The following is a 24,694-nucleotide window of genomic DNA, read 5'->3' as shown; positions in this document are numbered from 1 at the left end:
GTGGCTCAGTCGGTTAAGCTTCTGCCTTCAGCTCAGGTCATGATCCTAGGATCCTGGGATCGAGGCCCGCATCGGGCTCCCCGCTCAGCGGGAGGCCCGCTTCTTCCTCTTACACTCCCCCTGTTTGTGTTCCCTCTCTCGCTGTGTCTCTGTCAAATAAATAAATAAAATCTTAAAAAAAACCCCAAAAACTCTAAAAAAAATGTTTTTTAAGGAGGTTCCCCCAAGATCAAGAGTCACATGGTCCACCTACTGAGCCAGCCAGGCACTCCACATGCTACTATTTTTGCAAAAGATGAGAAAGCATAGTATGTGTACAGATTTCCTTGTATCTGGATGAAGTGTCTCTGGAAGCAAAAACAGGAAACCAGATGACATTACCTGCCTTCAAGGAGATGACAGTCCTGGCTAATAGAGACATTTCACTGCTTAGGTCAATACTACCTACCCCCCCTCCAATTTATAACTATAATGCATATTTAAGATGAAAACTGTTATATAAAAAGCAAACATCAATACATTAGTGTGGAATTAGTTGGATAAGGGGAGCTGCAACGCACAAGGTCTTGAGAAATCCAGTGAGAAAGAAAAATATTTCAGTGCCTTTCACAATGTGGCTGACACATATCCTGTCTCAAGCACAGCTATTCAGTAGAAACACCCTGGCAAGGTCGCTTGGGTGGTGCAGCGGGTTAAGCGTTGGACTCTTGGTTTCGGCTCACGTCGTGATCTCAGGGTCCTGATCTCAGGATCGTGAGATCAAGCCCTGTGCTGGGCTCCACACATGGGGAGTCTGCTTGAGACTCTCTCTTCCTCTCCCTCTGCCCCTCCCGCTCGTGCTCGCTCTCTCTCAAATACATAAATCTTTAGAAAAAAAAAAAAAGCAAAAATAAATCATTTCCTTTAAAAAAATAAACACTTTGGCAAACACCGGATTAACAACAGTATCAAATGTTTATTGAGTACATTGTTTCCATGTCTCTCTGCTAAGCCTCTGACATAAAGAACCTCATTAGCTATTTACATTAGTCCTCTGAGATAGCACGCGTGACCACGCCCAGTTCAGAGTTGAGAACGAAGGTCCAGAGAGGGAGAGCCATTTGCCTGAAGTCACACAGGCAGGAAAGGGTGAACCTGGCAGGCTTATCTACGTGGGGTAGAGCCCCTCCAAGGCCTCCGTCCTTTGTTGGTCTCTGTAGCCAGTAGTTACTGGGAGCCTTCTGTGCTCCAGGTACTGGCCTGCTAGCTGGTGATTTGGAGGTGAGCAAAGGTTGGAGAGTTTAGTCTGGCTTCTTCTGCAGTATCTTGCTTTAGCTGCAGTCCCCAGGAGAGCAAACACTCGCTGAAGAAGGGCCCAAGGATCACAGCCTCCGGCAGAGAAAAGACGAGTTTATTACCAGCTGGTGGAAATGGTGGGTGTTAACGAAGGCTGCGAGCTGAGGGGGAGGCAGAAAGATCGGATTCAAGGGCCTGATTAGGTCCTTGCTTGTCCTGGGTCCCTCACGGGCCTGTGCCAGGCTCATAACCATGGAAGGGATGACAGTTTGAAGGGTTGCATCCCCTCAAAATTCTCCCATTGAAATCCCAATGCCCGATGTGATGGTATTAGGAGGTGGGCCTTTGGCAGGTGCTAGGTCCTGAGGGTGGAGCCTTCTTCAGCGTCCTTATAAAAGGGACTCCAGAGAGATCCCGAGTCCCCCCAGCCCTGTGAGGACACAGCCAGAAGGTGTGGGCTACGGACCAAGAAGAGGGCCTTCAGCAAAACGTGACTACGCTGGAGCCTTGACCTTGGACTTCCCAGCCTCCTGAACTGCGAGAAATAAATTTCTGTTTATAAGCCACTCCATCTGTGGGATTGTTAGAGCAACCCAAAGGGAGTAAGACAGAAGGAAAGTCAATTCACAGAGGTGGGACCTCCAGGCAGGAATAAGGCACGGGGAATGGTAAGGCCGGCCTCTCCCTGCCGGGTCCCTCTGGGGGTGGCGAGGCCCTCTGGGTGGGTGCCTGCTCCAGTCCCCCCCCCAGAGCCACCGGACGGCTTCAGCACACGCTGAACACTGAGGCGGCCTGGCCTTGGTATTTCTCCTGGACGGTCTTGAGAATGGGTATGAGGTTCTGGAAGGTGGGGCGGAATGAAGCGTCTGCCTCCCAGCAGTTCTTCATGAGCAGATAGATCTGGGCAGGAAAAAAGTGGGGCTGTGGGGCTGCTCTCTCTGCAGGCCGATGGCGGGGAGGTGAAAAGGGCGGGGGGGGGGGGGTCCTCACCTCACAAGGACATCTCTCTGGCCGGGGCAGCCTCTCCCCTCGTTCCAGCAGTTCAGTGAGCCTCAGCACCGTCATCTGCCCCTGGGTGAGGCCCATGAGCTCGATGAATTTCTGCACGAAAACAAGACCAGCTCTTTTCAGGAGGCGGGTCTCCCTAGGTAGAGGTCAGAAGCCTGCAGGTACAGGGGTGCCCGTCCCGCCTCTGCCAGTTCTTGGTGCATAACTTTAGATGTATGACCTCATCTCTCTGGGCCTCGGTTTACTCACCTGTAAAATGGGGTGGTCACATCTACCACTGGGCTATTGTGTAAGTTAGGTAACTAATACTCATAGAGTAAGTCTGAAGTAGGGGTTTGCTCTTAAGTCTCTCGGCGAACTGTTTCCATCTGTCCAGCATCTTTTCTCCCCCGTCTCTTACAATGGCACTCTGATTTGCTTTGGGAATGAACTCCTAGTCTAGGGGCGCCTGGGTGGCTCAGTCGTTAAGCACCTGCCTTTGGCTCAGGTCAGGATCTCAGGGTCCTGGGATCGAGCCCCACATCGGGCTCCCTGCTCTGCGGGAAGCCTGCTTCTCCCTCTCCCACTGCCCCTGCTTGTGTTCCCTCTGTCGCTCTGTCTCTGTCAAATGAATAAATAAAATCTTTCCAATTTTAGGGGCGCCTGGGTGGCTCAGTTGGTTGAGCGACTGCCTTCGGCTCAGGTCATGACTGGAGTCCCTGGATCGAGTCCCGCATCGGGCTCCCTGCTCGGCAGGGAGTCTGCTTCTCCCTCTAACCCTCCCCCCTCTCATGTACTCTCTCTCCCATTCTCGCTCTCTCAAATAAATAAATCTTTAAAAAAAAAAAAATCTTTCCAATTTTAGTATATGTGCTGCCGAAGCAAGCACATAAATAAAATCTTTAAAAATAAACAAACTCCTAGCCTAGCCTTAGTGCCTCCCCCAGCCCAGGCCTGAGGCTGCGCGCCTGAGGGGCTAGGGGCCCGGGGGCGGGGACCTGCCTGAGACGCTACCACAGAGAGCAGCTGAGCGGAGATGGAGAAAAACGGGTTTCCTGAGGACCGCTGAGCATCTAAGTCAAGCTGCGCCTCCCCGGCTGCAAACGGTTGAATGAGCTGCTTCTATTTGAGTGGGTTTCTATCGCGATGGCACTGTGAGGCCCAGGTGGGTTAAGCACTCCTACAGTGGGACAGCTGGGAATCCAAGGCATGCCTTTCTAGCACCTCTGGTTTGGGGTGGGGCTGAGGGCCTGGCTCTCACCGATGGGGGGCTCTGGCTGGAGTCACAGTAGGTCAGCAGCTCATACATGGTGACCCCGAAGGACCAGACGTCGGATGCATAGTAGAACTTACACTCCTTCAGGCACTCTGGGGCATACCTGGGGGGGATGGGGCACTCAGGCCTTGGGCCAGACCAGCTGGGAGTCCTTACCTGGAGCTTAGGGGCTCTCTGGTCCCAGTCAGGGCCCCATCCTTGGGGAGGGGGAGGGCAGGCAGTTTCCCTGGGACCAGGCCCTGTCATCTGAGACCCCAGCATCTATCCCCTTCACCCTGTCTGCTCCAGGTGACCCTGACACCCCACTCCAGCCGGGTCCTGTCTGGTCACCAGAATACGGGGCTGTCCCCATCTTCGCGCACACGGTAGTAGTCATGGCCTTCAGGCACAGCCTTGGCTAGGCCAAAGTCCCCGATTTTGACCAGCCTGTCGTTGTCCAGCAGCACGTTGCGGGCAGCCAGGTCTCGGTGCACATAGTGCTGTGCGTGAAGGTAGGCCATGCCCTGGGGGAAGGGCGAGTCAGGCTCAGTGGGGCGGGGCAGAGCCTGAGGAGCCACAGCCCGGACTGGAAGGGGGTGGGGGAGTGGGGGCTCAGGTCAGGATTGCGGGGACCAGGCAGGCGTGGGCAGGGTGGCAGCTGGGAGCAGCAGAAGGGAGCGGGGCTGGCAGCAGGGGTGCGAGGACCGGGAGGGACTGGGCTGCTGGAAACTGGGTGGGCTGGGGAGCCGGCCCAGGAGCGGGGACTGGTGAGCAGACGGTATGGGGCCATCAGGCCAGGCCGAGGAGGCGGGGGCCCGGCGCAAGGAACAGGGGCCGGGGGGCCCACCTCACAGATCTGCTGGGCGAAGAGAAGCAGCTGCGCCAGGCCCACGCTGTGCCGGGGCAGGTAGTCCCGCAGGCTGCCCAAGGGCACGTACTCCATGACCAGCTGCACCGACTTCTCGCCTGATGCGGGAGACGGGTGGCCCATGCGGGCGATGGACGCAGGGGCTGGGGGCCGCCCGTTCTGAGCCCCACGGCCTGCCCCCCTCCCCAAGGTGGGGCCCTGCGTCGCCCACAGCAGGCCCAGTCCTCAGGCGGGCCAGCCCACCCTAAAACGCATCCCCAGGTGCCCCAGCAGAGGGGCCCAGGCGGGAAGGGGGCAGCCCCGGCCGCAGCCGCCCTAGCGCGTCCCCCGGCCGAGGCTCCAGCCGGAAGCTCTAACTGGCCGCAGGCCCTGCGGGTCCCGCCCACCTGGGTCCTCGCAGCAGCCCTTGTACTTGACGATGTGCTTGTGGTAGAGCGTGCGCAGGATGTCGATCTCCCGCCTCCAGCCGGTGCGGAGCTGGGGGCCGCAGTCCGCCTTGAGGGCCTTCACGGCCACCATCTCGCCAGTGCCGTCATTCGTGGGGTCGTAGCAATACAGGCAGACCTTGCCGAAATGACCCTGGCCCCGGGGACACGCAGGCGGGTCGGCCCTACCCCGGCTCCGCAGGCCCCACCCCCAGCTGGGTCCGATCGGAAAATCCTAGGCCCCACCTACTCCGTGTTAGTGGGTCTCCTTGGGGGCAAGGACTCCTTTTCCAAGCGTCAGAGCCTCCCTTGAGGCCGAAGGTCTTCTAGGCCAGGCCCCCCACCCATATTTCCACAATTAACTTCAGGCGTGCCCCAGCCCCCAGGACCCTCACCTCGCCCAGATCCCGAATCTTTTTCAAATAGCGCTTGTGGAAAATGGTGGGGTCTGACGTAGGCGAGTCGGGGTTCACAGCCAAGACGTCAGCAAGATCTAGAAGAGCCACAGTGGGTGTTACTGAACCCCGGCCTCCTCCCCAGCAGGCCCACACTTGGGGGCACAGAGAGGGGGCCACCGCTCCCCCAGCATCTGATCTCAAATATAAGGAAACTTTTTTTTTTTGCAATGGCTGGAAAATTCTATGTCATGTCCAAAATGCAGAAGTGGCTGCATCCTAATGGACACCTGGGATGGTCTGAGCACAGGCATCCGCACGCCCGTAAGATGCTGTCACACGTGACATGAGTCACTGGGCAGAAACCTCAGGGGCGCTGGGCGGGCATAAGCAGGAGTCCGGGCAATGCGGTGGGGCTCACTTTGGGGCTGCAGCTGAGTGAGGTCACGCAGGATGGTGCGGAAGGAGGGCCGCTGAGCTGGTTCATAGGTCAGGCACTGGCTGGTGAGTGTGGCCAGCTCTGGGCAGGAGGGCTGAGGAAGCCGGAGCTGCTTCTGGTAGAAGTACTCTTTCTGCCGGGAAGGAGACCCACAGCAGTCAGTGCCCACCGCCCACCACCAGTCCCCTTCTCCAAAAGACAGTCAAGCTCCCAGAGCAGGCTAGGTGCTTGTTCCGGTCACTCCCATTTTACTGATGACGCGACTGAGGCTTGGCAGAGGGAAGCGGACTTGGCCACCAATGCAGAGCCGGGGCTCGATCCCAAGTCCAGCGGACTCTACTGTGCTCGAGAGCAGCTCACACTAGGCCCTTCCTGCCCTGGCCCCTCCTCTCTCTGCCTCCTGGAAGCTCCAACCACAATCTGAGGCCTCAGGGCCTTTGTACACGCCGTGACCTCTGCTAGGCTGCACTTCCTAGCCTGGGTCCCTGCAACACTTCTGTACTTAGATTATAACCTTCTCTGGGAAGCCTCGCCGGACCCCTCAGCTGGTTCAGGGGAGTCCTCTGGTCCTCCCTCACCCCCACAGCCTGTGGCTTCTCCCATGATGGCCCGGATGGCTCTGCTTAAAACCGAACCATGTCACTTACTTGCTGTGTGTCACAACAACCTAATGAGGTAGAGACTGTTAACCCCAACTGACAGATAACCAGATGGAGCCCCAGAGAGATGAGGCCACCTAGATACGTGAGGCCACACGGCCAGAGGGGAGGCAGCTCAGGACCCTGAATGTGCCCTCTAGACTCCTTGGAGGTACCAATGCCCTCTGTAGGAAGGGCCCAGAGATGCCCTGGACATACCTCGGAAGGGCCACGGCCCTGCAGAGGGGCCTCCCCGTCAAAGCAGATCTCCAGGAGGGTTGCGCCAAAGCCCCATTTATCGGCTGCAGTGGTTAGGCTGTTGGCTCCGCCAGATAGGCACTCGGGGGCTGTCCAGGGGATCCGCTCCACCCGCTCTGGGGGCCAGGGTCAGAGGTCAGCGAGGGTGAAAAGAGTGGGAGGGAAGCCTGTCCCTGTACCCAGCCCTGCCCGGGTCCTCACCCTCCCTAGAAAGGGCACCCAGGCCCACACCAGGGTCGCTCAGCTTGATGAAGGGGCTGGTGCCCTCTGCCAGTCCCAGCCTCGCCAGCAGGATGTTCCGGCCACACACATTACCATGAACCAGGCTCTTGTCTTCCTGTGGTGGGGTGGAAAGGGGGCGTGACCACGGGGGGGCGCTGTAGATGCTGGCCCCACTCCCACCCCACATGGTCTCCACAGGGACGGCCCACGTAAAAAAAATAATCATGGTCAAACAACAAACCAAACAAAGCAAAAACAATCATGGGGATCCAAATACACTGGCATTGCGACGGGGCAGCACTGGGTACCCAGGAGGTCCTTCCTCCTCCTCCAGCACTGTTGGGCACCCCAGATGTCAGCATTCCTCCCGGAGCTGGTGGCCAAAGCTCGTGGTCGGGTCCAACTGCTGTCCTCCAACCACACCAGGCGAACTCCTGCCCCAGGGCCTTTGCACTGGCTATTCCCTCTGCCTGGAATGCACTTCCCCAGATGCCCGCATGGCTCCTTCCTCACCTTCGGATCACCTTAGTGGGGCCGTCCCCCACCCATCTATTTAAAACTTCACCTCTTCCCTGGACTGTAGCAACTGCTTGTCCCCACCCCCGCTTTTCTCCCACAGTTGTCACTACTTTTTTTGGGGGGGGGGGGGGACTCCCTGCGCTGAGCAGGGAGCCTGATGTGGGACTTGATCCTGGGACTCCAGGATCATGACCTGAGCTGAAGGCAGTCGCTTAACCAACTGAGCCACCCAGGTGCCCCTTGTCACTACTTTCTAAAATACTATGTAGAGTAGTTAATCATTATTTGTTTGCCCCTCCCAACTAAAATACACACTCCCTAGCGACAGAGACCTTTTGTTTTGTTCTCTAGTGCATCCTCAGGGCTTAGGACAGAGCCAGGCACCCAGAGGTGCTCTGGAAACTGGGGTCACTGGGGACCAGGAGGAGCTGGGACGAATGGCAAGAGGGAGCGACAGAGGGGCTGAGGTCAGGCCCCATGGGACATAGAGGGGTGAGGTGTTCTTCTCTTGGGGGAGATGAGAGCCACAGGGGCATGTGAGCAGAAGAGGTGCGTGGAAAGATCCCCCAGGGCCAGTGTGTAGATGCAGTCATGTGTCGAGGCCCCCACACCCGATGCTGAGGCCACCGTGGCCACCCCCCATCGATTCCGGCCCCACCCACAGGCCACGCACCAGGTAGCTGAGGGCGCTGGCCAGCTGCTGGGCCACGGCCACCTTCCAGGCCACAGGCACGTGGCCCTTCTCCCGCCGCAGCCACACGTCCAGGGGCCCGTGCTCCACGTACTCTGTTACCATGATGTCTGCAAAGGCCCGGCCGCTGCGGAGGCTGCCCACCTGCCTCCCTGCTCCAGGACTCGGGGGTCAGGACATGGGGGCTGGGACGGTGGGTGGGGAAGGCGCTGGGGCAGAGATGTGGGGAGCGGCTTGCAAGCGACTCGGGGGTGAGGGGAGATGCAGGAGGGAGGTAGGCAATGTGGGTGCAGGGTGAGGAAGAGGTGAATGCTGACATCTGAGTCTAGGAGGGGGAGCTGGGCAAAGCTGACACGTTAAGTGACAGAGCTGAGGACGGGACTGGGGAACTGGAGGCGGGTGCAGACAAGTGGAGGTGCAGAGCTTGAGGCTGGGGCATGAGTGATGAGAGGATCCCACAGGCTTGGGGTGCTCATGGGGTGTCGACCAGTGTTGGAGGGGAAGCAAGAGAAGAGACAAGACACATGGGGCTGAGGATCTGGGGGCTACTAGCTGGACAAGGAGTTTTGAGGTACATGCAGAGTAAGCGTAGGGGTGGGGGCAGAGCAGGGGCTGAGGTCTGGGAGGACTGGGGTCCCACAGTGCCGGTGGGGTCAAAGGGTAAATAGAGGCTGGGCGGTAGAGGTGTTAGGTGGCGACGGAGCTTAGGGATATAGCCAGGTGTCAGGGTGTGGGTGTAGCCAGCACTGAGATAAGGTAAGAGTCAAGGTATAGTCGGGGAGTGTTGGAATATAGTCAGCGGTTGGGGTACAGATCGAAGGTCAAGCAGTCACAGATTGAGGTGTGTAGTCAGGGATCATGGTATAGGGCAAGGTGGAGCACGGAGTCAGGGGTGAGGAAGACACAGGCTGAGGGTCGGGGTCCAACCCAGGGAATGGGCACAAGCGGGGCACGGCCAGCACACGGGGGCGGGTGTGAGCGGGGCTGAGAGTGGGCGCGCCGGGGCTCACTCACTCTCAGAGCCGTGCACGCAGATGCCGTGTACAAAGGCCAGGTGCACGTGGGAGACCTGGCTCATGAGGCTGGCTGTCTCGTAGAAGGCCTGGGGGGACGGGGCAGGTCAGGCAGCCGCAGACGCTGACCCCTGCAGCCCTCCCCCTGCCCGCCCCCCGCCCCCGGCTGTGCTCACTCACCAGGGCGATGTCGTGGTGACTGGGGTCCAGCACCTTGAGTACCACTCGGAGCTCTTGCCCACAGTCCCCACCGGGTGTAGGGGGGTCCTCGCCATCGGCCGTGCCCTCCTTGGGGCCTCTGCCCCCCACTCGTAAGATGCCCTCATACACATTGGTCCTCGTGCCTTGGCCCAAGTGGGACAGCTGGAGGAACAGGGCAGAGAGCATCTCCATGACGGGCACTCGGGGCTGCCCTCCCCAGTGCCCCCCGGGCCCCAGAGAGCTCTGACCACACGCACCTGGGTGATGTCATCCTGGCAGATCCGGTGGAAGCTGAGCTGGCTGAGGTTGGGCGGACCAGTGCTGGCCCGAGGCCCCCGCATGATGATGAGGTTGGAGATCTCTGGGGGGTTGAGGTGGCATCACCAAGGGTGGCCTGAGATGCCACCCCCACCCCACCCTAGGGCCCCCCACGTCGTACCTCCTGGCCGAGGCAGGCAGCAGTGGTGCAGGGAGAAAGAGTCATCACCAGCCCGCAGGGAGCAGCCCTGGAGGGCAGCCCGCAGCTCCCGCACGCTGGGGAAGGACCGGTCCCAACCCTCCAGCGTGAAGCCCCCAGCCTGCAGCTCAATGGGGAATTTACGCAGGTGCACGTGCTGGGTGCCCGGGGCCTGCGGTGGGGAGCGGGGTGGGGGGCGGTGAGCAGGGGTCCAGGCAGGGAGTGCACCCGGCCCCGGCCCAGGACCCCCGCCCCAGGCCCACCTGCTCACGCTGGGCCACCGTGAGGATGAGGCGGTTGAGGCGGCTGGTGCTCCAATGGATGAGGTAGAGGCCGTCCTCAGGCCGCAGCTTGGCCAGCACAAACGGCTCCCTGCAGGGGACAAGGGGGCCACTGTCAGGGAATGGGGGGTACTGCGGGCCCCCCGCCCAGCGGCAGGGGCACACAGAACCTGCCCGTAGGGGGGCACTCCCAGCTGGGACAAATGTCAGACAGGGGCGCTTAGGTGGTGACGCAGAGTCTGAGCACATACACACACCAGTGTGACGCTGTCATGCACAGGACAACTCCCGGGATGAAAGAGGCACCCATGGGCGTCTGGGTGGCTCAGTTGGTTGAGCGACTGCCTTCGGCTCAGGTCATGATCCTGGAGTCCCGGGATCGAGTCTGCGTTGGGCTCCCTGCTCGGCGGGGAGTCTGCTTCTCCCTCTGACCCTCCTCCCTCTCATGCTCTCTGTCTCTCATTCTCTCTCAAATAAATAAATAAAATCTTTAAAAAAAAAAAAAAAGAAAGAAAGAGGCACCCGGACAGGCACGCACGCGGGGCCACGGTCAGGCAGCACCACCGACCGGTAACGCAGAGACAGGCGACAGTGATCAGACACCGGAAGGACACACGCCCAGCCAGCCACTCTGCCACACGGTGGGCAGTCTGTCACACACGCGCCGCACAAGCACCACAGACACACCCACTGTGACAGGGTGGCATAGGGGCCTCGACATCCCAGGCCCAGAGGTGACAACCGTCATGAGCACAAACAGGCGCGACACGTGACGCCACCACCCAGGCCCAGACACCCACACACGCGGGGGCTCACACGCTCCTGCCCACCGAACACCCGTGTCTCCCCAGAGCCCCCGTGCCGAAACCCGCCTCCCCGACGTGATGGAGCGAGGAAGTGGGGCCTCCGGGGGCTGAGCAGGCGGAGAGGGTGGAGAGCCCACGGATAGGATTCGTGCCCTTTTACAAAAAGGACTGCAGAGAGCTCCCTTGCCCCTTGCCCCACGTGAGGACCCAGCCGGAAGCTGGCCGTCTGTGGACCAGGGCGGGAGGCTCTCCACCAAACACTGCACCTGGCTGCACCTTGAACTTAGGACTTCCAGCCTCCAGAACCGTGAGAAATCGAGGTCCGCTGTTTTTTTGTTTTTGTTTTTTTTATTTGACAGAGAGAGAGACACAGCGAGAGAGGGAACACAAGCAGGGGGAGTGGGAGAGGGAGAAGCAGGCTTCCCGCCGAGCAGGGAGCCCGATGTGGGGCTCGATCCCAGGACCCCGGGATCGTGACCTGAGCCGAAGGCAGACGCTTAACGACTGAGCCACCCAGGTGCCCCGATCCTAGGAATTTTTTTCCATCCTTCTTTCTTATTGTATGACACCCCCGCCGGGTTCTAAAGTCTAGCCCCAGCCATTAACCCAACCTCCAGAACCTCCAGTCCCCATTGTGTCATGTTCCCCGCAACGGAATTTTTTTTTTTTTAAGATTTTATTTAATTATTTGACAGAGAGAGAGCGCGAGAGAACACAAGCAGAGGGAGCAGCAGAGGGAAAGGGAGAAGCAGGCTTCCCGAGGAGCAGGGAGCCCGATGGGGGGCTCGATCCCAGGACCCCGGGATCGTGACCTGAGCCGAAGGCAGACGCTTAACGACTGAGCCACCCAGGGGCCCCATGGGGTCCACTGTTTCTGCATCACCCACTCAACGGTACTGTCATAGCCACCCAAACAGACAAGGACACCCGCGGATGGGGCCCACAGACCCCCACTGGGGGGGCGCACACCGGGCGGTGACCTGGCACCACCTTGGCCCTCAAGAGACAGAGTGGCCACTCCACCCTCCTCTGGCATAGAGACTAGGCTCCTAGGGGTCAGACCTCTCAAGACATCTCAACGGCTAGTCCCGCTGTCACAGGTAGGATGGGGGACAGCCAGGCACAGGGATGATGACCACATAAGCTCAGAGTCACACCCTCTGACCCAGCAGCACGCAGGACGGCCACACGCATGTCTGAGGAGCCCCTGAAGCCCAGACACCGCACATTCTCCACCCCACGTGTCCGGACGGAACCGCACAGGCAGGGACCTCCAGTGACCGGGACAGACACACACCCGCAGGGATGTGAACGCTCACGCGGACGTGAGAATGGCCACCAGCGTCTGTGCAACTCACAGCTCCACAAAAACCACCCATCCCATCACCCGCGACGACAGGCAACGACGATTTTATACGCAGTCATGAAGCACAGCCACGCGCCAGGCGGGCTGCTGAACGTGCAGAAGTGCACGGTGACAGTCCCAAACCCCGGTACCGTCACAACACGTGTCCACACCACCGCGGGTGCCCTCTCTCCCCCTACACCCCTGGTGTGCACATCTGCATGCATGCACACGCGGGTGCGCGCACTCCCACACATGCACACGCGAACACACACGCACTACCATGAACGCGCACCAAGACGTGAATACGCGTGAACAGGTGCACACACCGCATTCACGCCTCCCCATGCCTAGAGCTGACAGTCTAGCTGGCGGCCGCCACCTCGCCCCCCGTCACCCGCGTGCCCCTCCCCGGCACTCACAGCAGAGGTCCGTGGATACCGTCCCGGATGCTCATCACTAGCCGTGGTGGAGCCACCTCGTGGCACAGGTAGTGGCTCGAGTCGGCGGTCAGGCGGAAGTAGCCGTCCACCAGCGACACCAAGGACAGGGCCATGGCCCGGGAAGGCAGGGTCAGCTCCTGCAGGCCAAGGGCGGGGGGTGGGGGGTGGGGTGGGTACGGACGGATGGACATCAGGCAGGCCTCGCAGGCCAGAGGCGCCCCCACCCCCTGCCAGGCCCCCAGCCCCAGGCCCCACCAGGCTCTTGTTGTCCTGACAGTGGATGCTGACGTGGCATTCCTTCAGCACCACGTGCGTGATATCCTGGAAGTCACAGAAGTAGGCCCAGGGCGCTTCCTGAGGCCTGTCCGCGGGCTGGCCGCCCACCTCCGGGGCCTTGGTTTTCTTCCCAAATGGGCCAGCACGGGGATTCCTGCTGCTGCCGTCGCCTCTGGGACCCTGGAAACCCAGCACGCGGGGCAGGTGGATGAAGCAGGGCTGTGCCCGTTTAGTCTCCCACACATTCTCCCTGGGGGGAGGCCAGAGCTGGAGGGACCGGGGATGCTCCTCAGGCATCCCCACTCGAGTCTGTGTCACAGATGGGATGGGGACCCTCCCCCAAGAGATCCACACGCCAGAAGCCAGAACCTCAGGGAGGAAGACAGGAAGAGCCGGGCCCTCGCACCCCCAGATACCAGACAGGGACTCCTCAGAGGTGCAGACCCCAGAAATTAGGTCCCCAGGGGGTAGAGACAGAGGACACTCCCCAAAAAACCACCCCAGGGGACAGACAGACATAGCCCAGAGCCACGTGGGGAAAAGGCTCACGGCAGTCCCCCTCGGAGGCCAAGGCCAAAGCTGAGCAGGAGCCCCAGCCCCAGCCTGACCTGGACCGCTAGATGGAGGAGGCACTCTGCTCACCTCTGCCTGTATCGGCCGCCACTGGATGCCACCCGTGCCCGTCACCAGCACCTCATGAGTGGGAGGCCCGGTGGCCAACTCCGGCCCAGGCTCTGGGGGAGCCTGCCCGCCGTCCTGGATGTAGTAGGGCTCCCCGACAGCCTGGGCCAGCAGCTCCAGGTGGCACACGGGCAGGCACTCGGTGCCGAAGCGGGGCGCCAGCAGCTCGAGCGTGGCCAGGTATTTGACCATGATGACCTGCTGCGACACGTGGCCTGGCTGGAAGGCCCGCACGAACCTGCGGAAGATGTTCCGCAGGCGCAGCTGCGTGAGCGCGTTGTGCTGCTGGATCTGCAGCCGGAAGGAACGTGGGATGCAGTCCTTGAAGCTGGGGGGGCAACCAGGAAGGGCTGGTCAGGAGCCCGGGGCTGCAGGCCTAGCTGGGTGCCATTGGGCAAGTGGCTTAGCCTCTCTGAACCTCAGCTGCCTCGTCTAGAAAATGGGCAGACTGTCATGCAGGGCGGACGAGAACACAAGGAAGGGCCGGCTCAGGGAGGCTGGGAGGGGACGGAATTCCGGAGGAGATGAGGGGGCTAAAATCCCAGCTCTTGGACAACTTCCTTAGGCCCTAAAGGGCTCTGTCTTCTCTTCCGTAAGGTGGGGTCAGACAGGGCCCAGCTCCAGGCTGAGACAATTAGGGCGGCTGACTGGCATATCCTAAGGAAGATGTGACCGTCAGGCGCTGTCACTGTTGGAGAAGTCATATTGCTTTATCACCGGAGTTATGATTATCAACAGATAATCTCCCTCTGCTCCTCCCAAAGCCCCACCCCCTCACGCCTTCCCTCACTGCCTGCCCGGCACCCAAACCAGTAGAGCTCCCTTACGTCACAGATTTCTCCACGTCCCTCTCTCCCATCCCTTGACCAGAGGGATCCTAAAGCTCGAGGTTTTAGCTGCCTCCTGTCCCCTCTTCCAGGCTTCCTAGGGCTCCCAACGGCCCTTGGGAGAAAGGCCGCCTGACTAGAGCCTCGTGGACTCCTGCTCTCGGGCCCTCGTATTCCAAGCTCAGATCCCCAAGAAACAGGCCTTTGCTGCCTACTGCCTCTGGGCCTTTGTATATGCTTTTCCCTCTGCCTAGAATGCTTTGCCAATGTATTCCACATTGGGATAAAGCTGACTCAACCTTCAGGTCTTAGCAGAAATGTCACCTCCCCCAGGAAGCGTTTTCTGCCATCCAGGCTAGAGAGGGTACTTCCTCTGGGCTTGCCAACACCCTGGACTTCGCTGTCCCGGCCCGAGTCTTCCAGAGTGATAACGCAACAGGGATGGAAAGATGCGTGCTTTAAGAAGGACTGCTGGTCCTCAAAGATCCGCATCTCCCACTACCTCCTCCAGGCAGTGTACCCTGATTACCCGGGCCCTCACGGCAATGGCGGAGCCCACAGCTGGCTCCCAGCTCCCCACACTCCTGTGTCTGTCCTTCCCCAGAATCCTAAGGAATTCTCCAAGCTCACTCTGCTCCAGCCACACATCCTCCAACGTATCAGGCAGGCCTCAGGGTCTTTGCACGGCCTGGGCCGTCTGTTTAGAATGCTCTTCTCCCAGACACTCGCAAGCCTCCCGCCTTCACTTCCTTCACGCCTTTGAATTTGAATGCTACGTTCTCAGTGAGGAAGTCCCGGACCACCCAAGTTGAAACTGTACACCCCTCCCTCTCTGACGCTCTCCTTCTTCCTCCTTTCCTGCTTAATTGCCTGCCTCTGCATTTATCACCGTTGGAAGCACTGGACCTTTCACTTCTATATTTTGTTTACTGCCTGTCTCCTTCACCAGATGTGAGCCCAGGAGGACAGTGGCTGCTGTCTGACTTGTTACTACTGTGGCCCCAACACCCAGAACTAGTGCTGCTAACACGACAGGTATAAAGCAGGTACTAGATAAGTGCTGAATGAAGACACGGCAGTTTGCGAGGTCTCTCACGGCTCCCAGACGCCCGTGCCCGCCCCATTCCCAGACACCTGATCTTCTTGGCCACCTTCCCCAGGGGGATGCCATGGTAGAGAGCAAGGTGGCAGAGATGCAGGAAGGCCATGCCCAGGCTCTCATTCTTAAAATGGTGGATCTCCTCCTCGCTCGAGAGCTCCGATAGTGATGCCACGTCATTCACAAACTCATGCTTGCCCTGGGGATTGGGGGGGATTGGGCAGAAAGGGAGGCATGAGCACCCGTTCGCTCCCCAGCTTCTGTCCACCCTGGGGATGGGAGGGAACCCGTTTTCCGGAAAGGTCAAATACACAGCACGCATGCCTCCTCTGTTCAACTCTCGGCCTGTGGCAGACATCACGAATTGATCACAGCACTTTTTCCCGCGCAATCCCGTGTCTCAGGACCCTTCGGTTCAGGTGGCCAAAGGATCCAAGAGGGCATGAGTTGAAATCTATTAGCTTTAGTGAACTGGGGAGAGATGGGGGGCTCCTCAACTACCCTTAAGTCCCTCACACATAGTCCTACTTCCCCAGCCCTACACACACCTGCTCAAAGAGGTACTCAAAGGAGGCTGGGTCCAGCAGTTGCATCCCCTGCTCTGTCTGTTCTGAGGAAGACTTGGGCCCTGGGGGCCCACAGCGGTATATAGCCGGCTCCTGAGGATTCGTGCCATGCCAGTTCCGGAAATAAAACCTGCAAGACGGGATGGAGAGGTCGCAGCTGGGGCTTAGCATGGACTTAGACCAGCTCCGGGAAGGTGGGGTGCAGGGGAGCAAGGGGACAGAACAAAAGGGGACAAGGCTCCCAAGGGGTCATCACCCACCTCATGCGGAAGTACAATGTCAGGCTCATGTCTCTGGAGATCTCCAAGACGTGGTTTGGGGGCAGCCAGACCTGAGCCTGGGCATCGAACAGAGCAAAGAGATTGAGGCAGGACGGAGTGATGCCTGGAACAGAGGGTCAGGAACAGAGAAAGAGGGTCAGGAGGCAGCATCTGCTGCCATCTGCCTTGTGGACGCCCAGACCTGCTGTTTCCCATCACAGGCCTTCCCTCCCTGAGCCTCCTCCTGCCCACAGAGGACAATGCAACATGGTGACCAGGCTGTGGTTTCACAGACTACATTTCCCATCCCCCTTTGCAGCTGGGATGGGGCCACAGGACCAGTTTCTGGCCAATGGGATGTTGGCGAAAGGGACACACAGATTTCTAGGCCTGGAAATAAACTCTTACCATCTCCTCTGCCTCAGGGATGTTAGAGACCCCTTGTGCCAAAGCTACGAGACAGAGGTGAATCATCTGACCTGCATTAGATTTTAGGTAAACCTTCATTGTCTTGACCCAGGAAAATGTGGGGGGCTGCTTTTAACTTCAGCAAGAACCTACACTAGACCGACCAGCCCAACTCTACAAACTGCTGACACGTTGCCTGGTCTGTCTCTGAACTCCAACCCTGGAGGAATATTCAACTACCTCCTGGCTGTCTCCCCCTGGACATCACAGCCCCCTTAGACGTGCCTTGTTCTAAAGGGGCCTCATCCCAGGTCCCCAGACCTGCCTCTTGTCTGCCCAGCTTTTTAAGCTAGGACTTGATCCTTGTTCTCCACTTTGCCCGCAACCCACGTCAGATGGGTCCCAAGGCCTGCTCTTTCCGCATCCTCCATCTCTGGGATCCTTCAAATCCAAAGTCCAGCCCTAGTCCAGCCTCCAGACTTGCTGCCATTCCCCACACCGGCTACCCAAGGCATCCTTTTATACACATCACTTGAAAATGTTATCTAAGTCCGTTCAGAATAATTTATCAACACCAAAGTACAGCCACAAGACATAAAACTTGCCCCTGCCTACATCCACCTCTTTTCCCCTCCCACAAAGAGTTAACCATACTCCTGAACTAGTTTATCATTCCCATATCCTCTGTGACCTAGTCTCAAATGTTATAAACTCTAAATGCAATATTACACAAAGGTGTCCTTCTACAATTTACTTTTTCATGTTACAACAGGTTTTATTTATTTATTTAATATTTATTTATTTATTTATTTATTTATTTATTTATTTATTTATTTATTTATTTGACAGAGAGAGAAACAGCAAGAGAGGGAACACAAGCAGGGGGAGTGGGAGAGGGAGAAGCAGGCTTCCCGCTGAGCGGGGAGCCCGATGCGGGGCTCTGTCAGGACCCGAGCCGAAGGCAGACGCTTAACGACTGAGCCACCCAGGCGCCCCTTATTTATTTATTTTTAAAGATTTTATTTATTTATTTGACAGAGAGAGAAAGAGCAAGAGCAGGAACACAAGCAAGGGTAATGGGAGAGGGAGAAGCAGGCTTCCCACTGAGCAGGGAGCCCCATGTGGGGCTCGATCCCAGGACCTGGGATCGTGACCTGAGCCAAAGGCAGATGTTTAACGACTGACCCACCCAAGCGCCCCTACAACAGGTTTTAAAACCTCATACATGAGGGGTGCCTGGCTAGCTCAGTCGGTACAGCATGTGACTCTTGATCTTGGGGTCATGAGTTCAAGCCCCATGTTGGGTGTAGAGATTACTTAAAAAAATTAAATTAAAAAAAAAAACCAAAACACTCCACAAATGATGTGTGTAACTTTGGCTTAATTTCCTTTTTCCTGATTGTATAGCTTTCCAGCATTCAACCTTACTGCAATTTGTGTGTTCTCCTATAGAGGGTACTTTGAGATGGTCTCCCACTTTTCACTAAGATACATGAAGCAGCTCCGAACATTCTCTTATGTGTCTCCTAGAACACATGAGCTGAGCATCTGAACAATGAATATCTAGAAGTGGAACTGTGTGGCCTCAGGGAATGGATGTTCCAACAATGTTGGATGATGCCAATGGCTTTCCAAAGTTGCTGGGTCCAAGTGTATTGCCACCCACAGAAAGAGACTGCCTCCTGGCACAACTTCCTAAAGAACCAATCTGACTGTTTCACTCTCTGGCTTAAACCTTCCATGGCTCCCCATTGCCCCATGAGAAAGCTCAACCCCCTCAGCACAGAATAACCATGACCTGGGGGGCACCTGGGGGGCTCAGTCGGTTAAACTGACTCTTGATTTAGGATGAGGTCATGATCTCAGGGTTGTAAGACGGAGCCCCAAGTCGGACTTCGCGCTCAACGGGGAGTCTGCTTGGGATTCTCTCTCTCTCCCTCTCCTTCTGCCCCTCCCCTGCCTCACTAAAATAAATAAATCTTTTTTTTTTTTAAAGATTTTATTTATTTATTTGTGAGAGAGAGAATGAGAGAGAGCACATGAAAGGGGGGAGGGTCAGAGGGAGAAGCAGACTCCCCGCCGAGCAGGGAGCCCGATGCGGGATTCAATCCAGGGACTCCGGGATCATGACCTGAGCCGAAGGCAGTCGCTTAACCAACTGAGCCACCCAGGCGCCCTAAAATAAATAAATCTTAAAAAAAATAGTAACTATGACCTGGACTCTGACACTTATGCTCCACTTTCAATTCCTACGACACTCCAGTTACTCAAGATCTTTTGTTTCCTTAAACATATCAGGCTGTCTGGGCTCTTTACACATACTGTTTCTTCTGCTGGGCATGTTTCACATCACCCAGCACACCCATCAGAGCTCTTGAAGGATCAGCCACCAACAGGAAAGTACGAGGTGTGGTAGAAATCCACCATGAGGCCCCCATCCAGTTGTGGGGAAGGGCGTTTGAGAGGATTTCCCAGAGGAAGGGGAATATAAGCAAGGTCTAGTGGGACAGACCTTCTTCTCTGGAACAAATGATAACTTTTGGTACCTCTACTACGGGCTCTTTCAGCCATTCCACAGTTCCTTACTGCTCTCAGGAGAAAGTGTAAATGCTGGACTCCTCCCTCTGGCATTTAAGGCACCATAAGATCTGGCCCTGGCTGACCTCTCCCCCTTATCTCCTACCTGGAGGTCACTGCCACCCTGGTGTCCCGGCTCCCACCCTCACCCGCCACAGTCTGTTCCCCGCATAGCAGCCAGAGAGCGTCCGTGACGCCTGAGTCCAGTCAGGTCCCTCCTTTGCTCACAGTCCTCTGTGGCTCCCACCTCACTTGGGAGTCAAGAGTCACATGCCCTGCCAACTGAGCCAGCCAGGCGCTCCTCTCCTGAATTTTTAATTTTTCTCCATCATCTACCTCTGCTCTCCCACACAGTTTTTTTTTTTTAATTCATTTTATTTTATTTTTTAAAGATTTTATTTATTTATTTGACAGAGAGAGAGAGACACAGCGAGAGAGGGAACACAAGCAGGGGGAGTGGGAGAGGGAGAAGCAGACTTCCCGCTGAGCAGGGAGCCTAAGGCGGGGCTTGATCCCAGGACCCTGGGACCATGACCTGAGCCGAAGGCAGACGCTTAACGACTGAGCCACCCAGGCGCCCCCAGTTTTTTTTTTTTTCTTAGTACCTTATTTATTTGAGAGAGAGAGAGCGAGTGAATGAGCACGAGTTGGGGTGGGGAGAGGGAGAGGGAGAAGCAGACTCCGCGCTGAGCAGGGCGCCTGATGCGGGGCTCGATCTCAGGACCCCAAGATCGTGACGTGAGCCGAACGAAGGTAGACACTTAACCGACTGAGCTATGCAGGCGTCCCTCCCACATGGTTTTCTTATTCATTGTGTTTCTTGCTAATTTTCCTATTGGAATATCAGCTCTACAAAGGCAGTGATTTGGGGCTGGCAGACTAGTTGCTCACTCAATGTCTGCTGAATGAACGGGCAGACAGACGGACGGACGGACGGACAGATGGATGGGCCCAGCTGCTGTCAGCACCTCCACCACTGCCACAGGGCTAATGCCCCAGACTCACCGACTTTTTGTGCAATGTGGATGCAGACCTCCTCTGCAGTCAGTGTGGCCTCGCTGAAGGTGACCCAGGGGTCCCCGCCGCCAGGGCCAGCCCAGTGCAGAAGGACCTTCAGGCCTCCCTTGGTGGCCATGGGCTGAGCTCCATCTCCATCAGGCTTGCTGTCCCTGGTGGTGGCACCCCAATGGCACAGAGGCATGCTTTTGACAGCTGGCTTGGCTAGAGAGAGACAGGCCATCAGCCCCCAGACGTTAGGCCTGAGGGGAAGATTCTAGAACCCCCTCATTGTGTAACTTTAGGCATCCAATTCTCCTCCTGAGCCCGTTTCTACATCTGTTTGATGGAGTTAGGGTACACGTCCACACCTGTTAGATTTGTCATGAACAACACTGAACCTCTTTATTGGACAAACTTGCACCAATATAAAAACCTGCTTTGAACCCACCTTCCCCAAATCACCAGGCAGGCAGGTGTGGTCAGACAGACCAGGGAGTGAATCTTGGCTTTCCCCGTGTCAACTCAGGCAAGTCGCTTAGCCACACTGGGCCTCAGTTTCCCCATCAGAAAACGAAGACGCGGAGAGCATTGCCACGAAAAGAAGTCTGTGACATCCCCACAGCACCTAGCCCTTAATGCAGGCATGAAAAAATAACAAACATGACAAAAACAAAAATAAAATCATTATTATTGATTCCATCGAACCGATCATCTTTCTCCTGCAGGCCAAGATTCCTGCCTCCCACATCTACCCCCACGAGTGACCCCAGGCCCTGCTGACTCCCCTGAGCCTAGGAGGGGTTGTTTCCACTCTCCCCTCATCCAGCCGCCAGACTTTTCCAGAGCCAGGCCCGGGGCTCAGGCCTCCAAGTTCTCCAGTTTTAAGATAAACAGTGATGGGAAGAAGAGCATGTCGTCATAGCACAATGTCAGATTCCTCAGGAATCAGCTCCTCTCTGAGCCTGTTTCCTGGTCTGGAAAATAGGCATATACAGCAGTCTCTCCCTCAAAGGGGTGTTGGGAGGATTCAGTGAGATGAGGGAGGGGAAGCGCTCTGCACAGAGCCTGGCGTGCGGTACGTACTTAATAAATGTTCGCTATTATTTTATGCTAACATCGGAGAAAATACGGATGGGGTTCTGCGGGTGCCCATTTCCTTCTTCCTCATTCCCACTGCGTGCAGAGCCAGCTTGGCAGATGCGGTAGGAGTGACGTCTGCACCCAGGAGGCCCGCATCCTTCCCCCCCCGCCCCCCCCCCCCCCAAAGCCTGGCTGGCTGGGGCAGGAGCCGCGATGGGCACCCACCAGGCATCAGTGTTTCTACCCACCCCCCTGCCAAGCACAGCCTCCCGCCGCTCCTCCCACCGCACCCCCCGCCGGCCGCTGCCCTCCAGAGGACCTCCCGCGGTTTCCAGGCTCACCCTTTCCCCCCGGACTCTGGCTCGAACCCCGGACCCCGCCCCGCAGTCACCCGCAGCCACCGCCAAATCGCCTCCGAGACACCGCCTCCCATTGGCCGCCTGAAATGGGCATGCTCATTGGCCGCCGTTGTGACCCGTCGCACGTAACCATTGGTCCTTTCGTTGCAATAGCGGCGCTCCTATTGGTCTTCAGCCTCACTTTTTTTTAACCCTCAACCACGATTGGCTGGGTCGGCACCTGGATGCGCCGCAGCGTCAGCGATTGGCTGCTGGGGGGGAGTGGGCGGAGATGCGGAAGTGGTGGCTAGTAGGCCGGGTTCAAGAGTGCGGCCTTCCTACGGCGCCGTGACATCGATTTCCTACGCGGGCGGCTGGCCCAAGTGAGACTTTCGGACGTGGTGTAAACCTCTTGTCCTCACTTTGGTCCGACCCCCTGGCGTGTGACTCCATTCCTTCCATGATCTCCGCCTGGCCAGCTCCCCCTAGCTGGATGAAGAACCACCCCCCGCCCCCCACACACACACTCGCGAGAGGCATTGCCGGGCCACCTGTTCAGATCCTCTTCCTGATCACCTCCTCTGAGGCTGTCAAAGTAGCCGCTTGGAAGTGCCACCTGATCGGACTTCTTTTTTTTTTTTAAGATTTTATTTATTTATTTGACAGAGAGAGAGATAGCGAGAGCAGGAACACAAGCAGGGGGAGTGGGAGAGCGAGAAGCAGGCTTCCCGCCGAGCAGGGAGCCCGATGTGGGACTCGATTCCAGGACCCTGGGATCATGACCTGAGCCGAAGGCAGCCGCTTAACGACTGAGCCACCCAGGCGCCCCTGATCGGACTTCTAATCAACAGACAGCAGCAAGTCGCTGTCGTTTACCGAGAAGGCTATGAACTGAGTGTTTTCATGCAGTATCTCATTTGAGCCTGGCAGCAGTCCTCTGGGGGTTTATGTTATCCCCATTTCTCCGAGCAAGAAACTGAGGCACAGAGAGGTGACAGAGACCCTCTCCTTGACCACACTAATCTGAGCCCTCTTCTCGACTAGCCCTCCACCTTGGCCTGAGCCTATCTTCAGCCTGCTGGGTTCGGTGGGAGCAAAGAATCCTTTTAAGTCATCCCCCACCTTTGGGGCGCCTGGGTGGCTCAGTCGTTAAGCATCTGCCTTCGGCTTGGGTCATGATCCTGGCGTCCTGGGATCGAGCCTAGCATTGCTCCCTGCTCGGCGGGGAGCCTGCTTCTCCCTCTCCCACTCCTCCTGCTTGTGTTCCCCCTCTCTCTCTGTCAAATAAATAAAATCTTAAAAAAAAAAAGTCATCCCCCACCTTTGATATCTGATCAAGTTCCTCCCAGTTGGTGTCCACAGAAAATTGGAGAGTTGTTTGGTGCGGAAAACCCACATATTGGGTATCAGAAGTGTTGTGAGTAGAGAAAGTTTTCCTTTACCATGCATTAAGGAAGGCTTTCCCTGGCTTCGCCTGTGGGCCCAGTTTTAAAGAACAACAGTAATAAACCGACTACCCAGGCCAAGAAATAAACTCTCACCCATCCCCTCACTCTAAATCAGCAAGCCCATTTTTCTGTCTCTTGGCCTGCTGTATTTTTTTCTGCAGTCTTCATGACAACCTGACATTTCACTGGAAGTTTCGAGCAGTGATTTTAATGCCTGTCTTCCACTCTAGAATGTCAGCTCCACAAGGGAGGGGTCTGTGTGGTTCTCCACTGCATTCTCCACACCTGGAATTATGCCTGGCCCCCAGTAGCTGCCTGAAAGGTGGTGGTGGTGGGGGGTGAATGGCCTAGGGAGCCCTCTGGGCCTGAGCTGCTGTCCTGCTTGCTTCAGAAATGCTGACCATGGCCTTCCGGCCTCAGCTTCCTCTCTGCCCCTCAGAGTGCAGTAGCAGGAAGTCAAAGTTGCCAGATTCCTCAACAGCCAGCTGGGTGAGGTGAGGCAGCCTCCACTGGACCCAGAGGCTGGACCACAGAGCATGGGGTGAGCCTGGGACTGGGTGTCCAGCATCCCAGGGGGACAGCAAGTGCCAGGTGACTATCATGACTAATAATAATGATGCTAATGACCCCAGTAATAAGAATATAATACTAGCTCACAGTGTCCCAGACTGGATGTGCTGAGAATTCGCTGAGCTCTTTCAGTTTCTCTTAGAGTGAGACCAGCACACCCACCTGACAGCTGAATAAAAAAGAGACCACAGAGACTGCTGGGAAGGCTAGTGACCTGCCCCCAGGGCCCAAGGCCTCCTTTGCAAACTTCTCAATCAGAGACAGTTTACTGGACCAGCAGGGGGGCTCCAGGTCACCCCACCAACCATCGGGGTTTGCCCTGGATTAAGGGAGATTCCCACAAGGGACTTTCGGGGTTACAACTGGGACAGTCCTGAGCAAACTGCGACGATTGGCCACCTGTCCCCAGAGGGTTTTCAGGAGGAAGCTAGAATTGGGGGATTCCCCTGACCCTGCAGGGGGGGAGCCTCCCAGAGCTCCCGCCAGACCCCGCAAAAGCCAAGAGTCAGTGAATTAAAAACAAAACCCCTTTGTGTTCTTTTGAATTGGAGGGCTCATGGAACAGTCAGCCCCTTCCCCAAAACAGCAATGAGGCTGGTCAGTTTCCTGGGAATCCTTCCAAGGAAGTGCCATACCCTGTCGAGCACATGTGTGAATACATGCCTCCAGGAAATTCCCACGGGCAGCCTTAAACTGGACATTCCTTGCTGGTCTTGGGAGGAAACAGGAGTTATACACACAAAGGCTGGAACCAGAAAGTCTGGGTTCACATCTCAGCTCAGCCATTGTGGGATCCTGGGCAGACGTTTAACTTCTCATGCTCAGTCTCTTCCTCTGCAAAATGGGGCTAATTGGAGTCTCAAACTCCAAGATGTGTCAGAAACATCAAACAAGTTAATACATGTAAGATCTTGGAACCAGGTGCAGAGTGAATGCTATTATCTTTTTCATTTAATGCTAGTTTTTGGTGATCTTTCCTTTCCCCTGCATATAGATCTATTTTGCAGAATTGTTTGATTAGAACACATTTCAGGCACTCAACAAGGG

The 24,694-nt window shown here is 56.9% G+C and overlaps 1 protein-coding gene across 3 annotated transcripts; it reads right to left on the bottom strand.

Moving 5' to 3' along the window:
* Positions 1-935: 935 nt before the first annotated feature.
* Positions 936-21,702, bottom strand: TYK2 (tyrosine kinase 2). Of its 3 annotated transcripts, none has more exons than XM_034996540.1 (25): positions 21,633-21,702; positions 20,660-20,842; positions 20,218-20,433; positions 16,228-16,351; positions 15,950-16,097; positions 15,437-15,600; positions 13,437-13,803; positions 12,774-12,974; positions 12,498-12,655; positions 9,907-10,015; positions 9,626-9,815; positions 9,444-9,547; positions 9,166-9,348; positions 8,987-9,074; positions 7,955-8,124; positions 6,742-6,877; positions 6,502-6,656; positions 5,627-5,777; positions 5,206-5,303; positions 4,772-4,964; positions 4,365-4,483; positions 3,869-4,041; positions 3,524-3,641; positions 2,266-2,376; positions 936-2,175 (listed from the first exon to the last, which is right to left on the bottom strand). In XM_034996540.1, the coding sequence occupies exons 3-25, from the start codon at positions 20,411-20,413 to the stop codon at positions 2,041-2,043; spliced, it is 3,591 nt and encodes a 1,196-aa protein (XP_034852431.1). In that variant the 5' UTR covers positions 20,414-20,433; positions 20,660-20,842; positions 21,633-21,702; the 3' UTR covers positions 936-2,040. The 3 variants fall into 3 exon arrangements, with proteins under 3 accessions (XP_034852431.1, XP_034852432.1, XP_034852433.1); XM_034996541.1 differs by having other exon boundaries at positions 7,955-8,082; XM_034996542.1 differs by lacking the exons at positions 15,437-15,600; positions 20,660-20,842; positions 21,633-21,702.
* Between the last annotated feature and the right edge of the window lie 2,992 nt (positions 21,703-24,694).

This window comes from Mirounga leonina, unplaced genomic scaffold, assembly GCF_011800145.1.
Source record: "Mirounga leonina isolate KUSES-001 unplaced genomic scaffold, KU_Mleo_1.0 Mir_94, whole genome shotgun sequence".
Taxonomy (NCBI): Eukaryota; Metazoa; Chordata; class Mammalia; order Carnivora; family Phocidae; genus Mirounga; species Mirounga leonina.
The sequence above is the reverse complement of the archived record's forward strand: the minus strand, read 5'-3'. Positions and strand labels throughout refer to the sequence as shown.

Excerpts from the sequence above, each read along its gene's own strand:
- TYK2 (XM_034996540.1), bottom strand. The coding sequence starts at position 20,413 with ATGCCTCTGTGCCATTGGGGTGCCACCACCAGGGACAGCAAGCCTGAT. Across the intron at positions 13,804-15,436 it reads AAGGTGGCCAAGAAGATCAG|CTTCAAGGACTGCATCCCAC; the intron begins GTGTCTGGGAAT and ends TTGCCCCCCCAG. Across the intron at positions 9,075-9,165 it reads GTCACCACGACATCGCCCTG|GCCTTCTACGAGACAGCCAG; the intron begins GTGAGTGAGCAC and ends CCGTCCCCCCAG.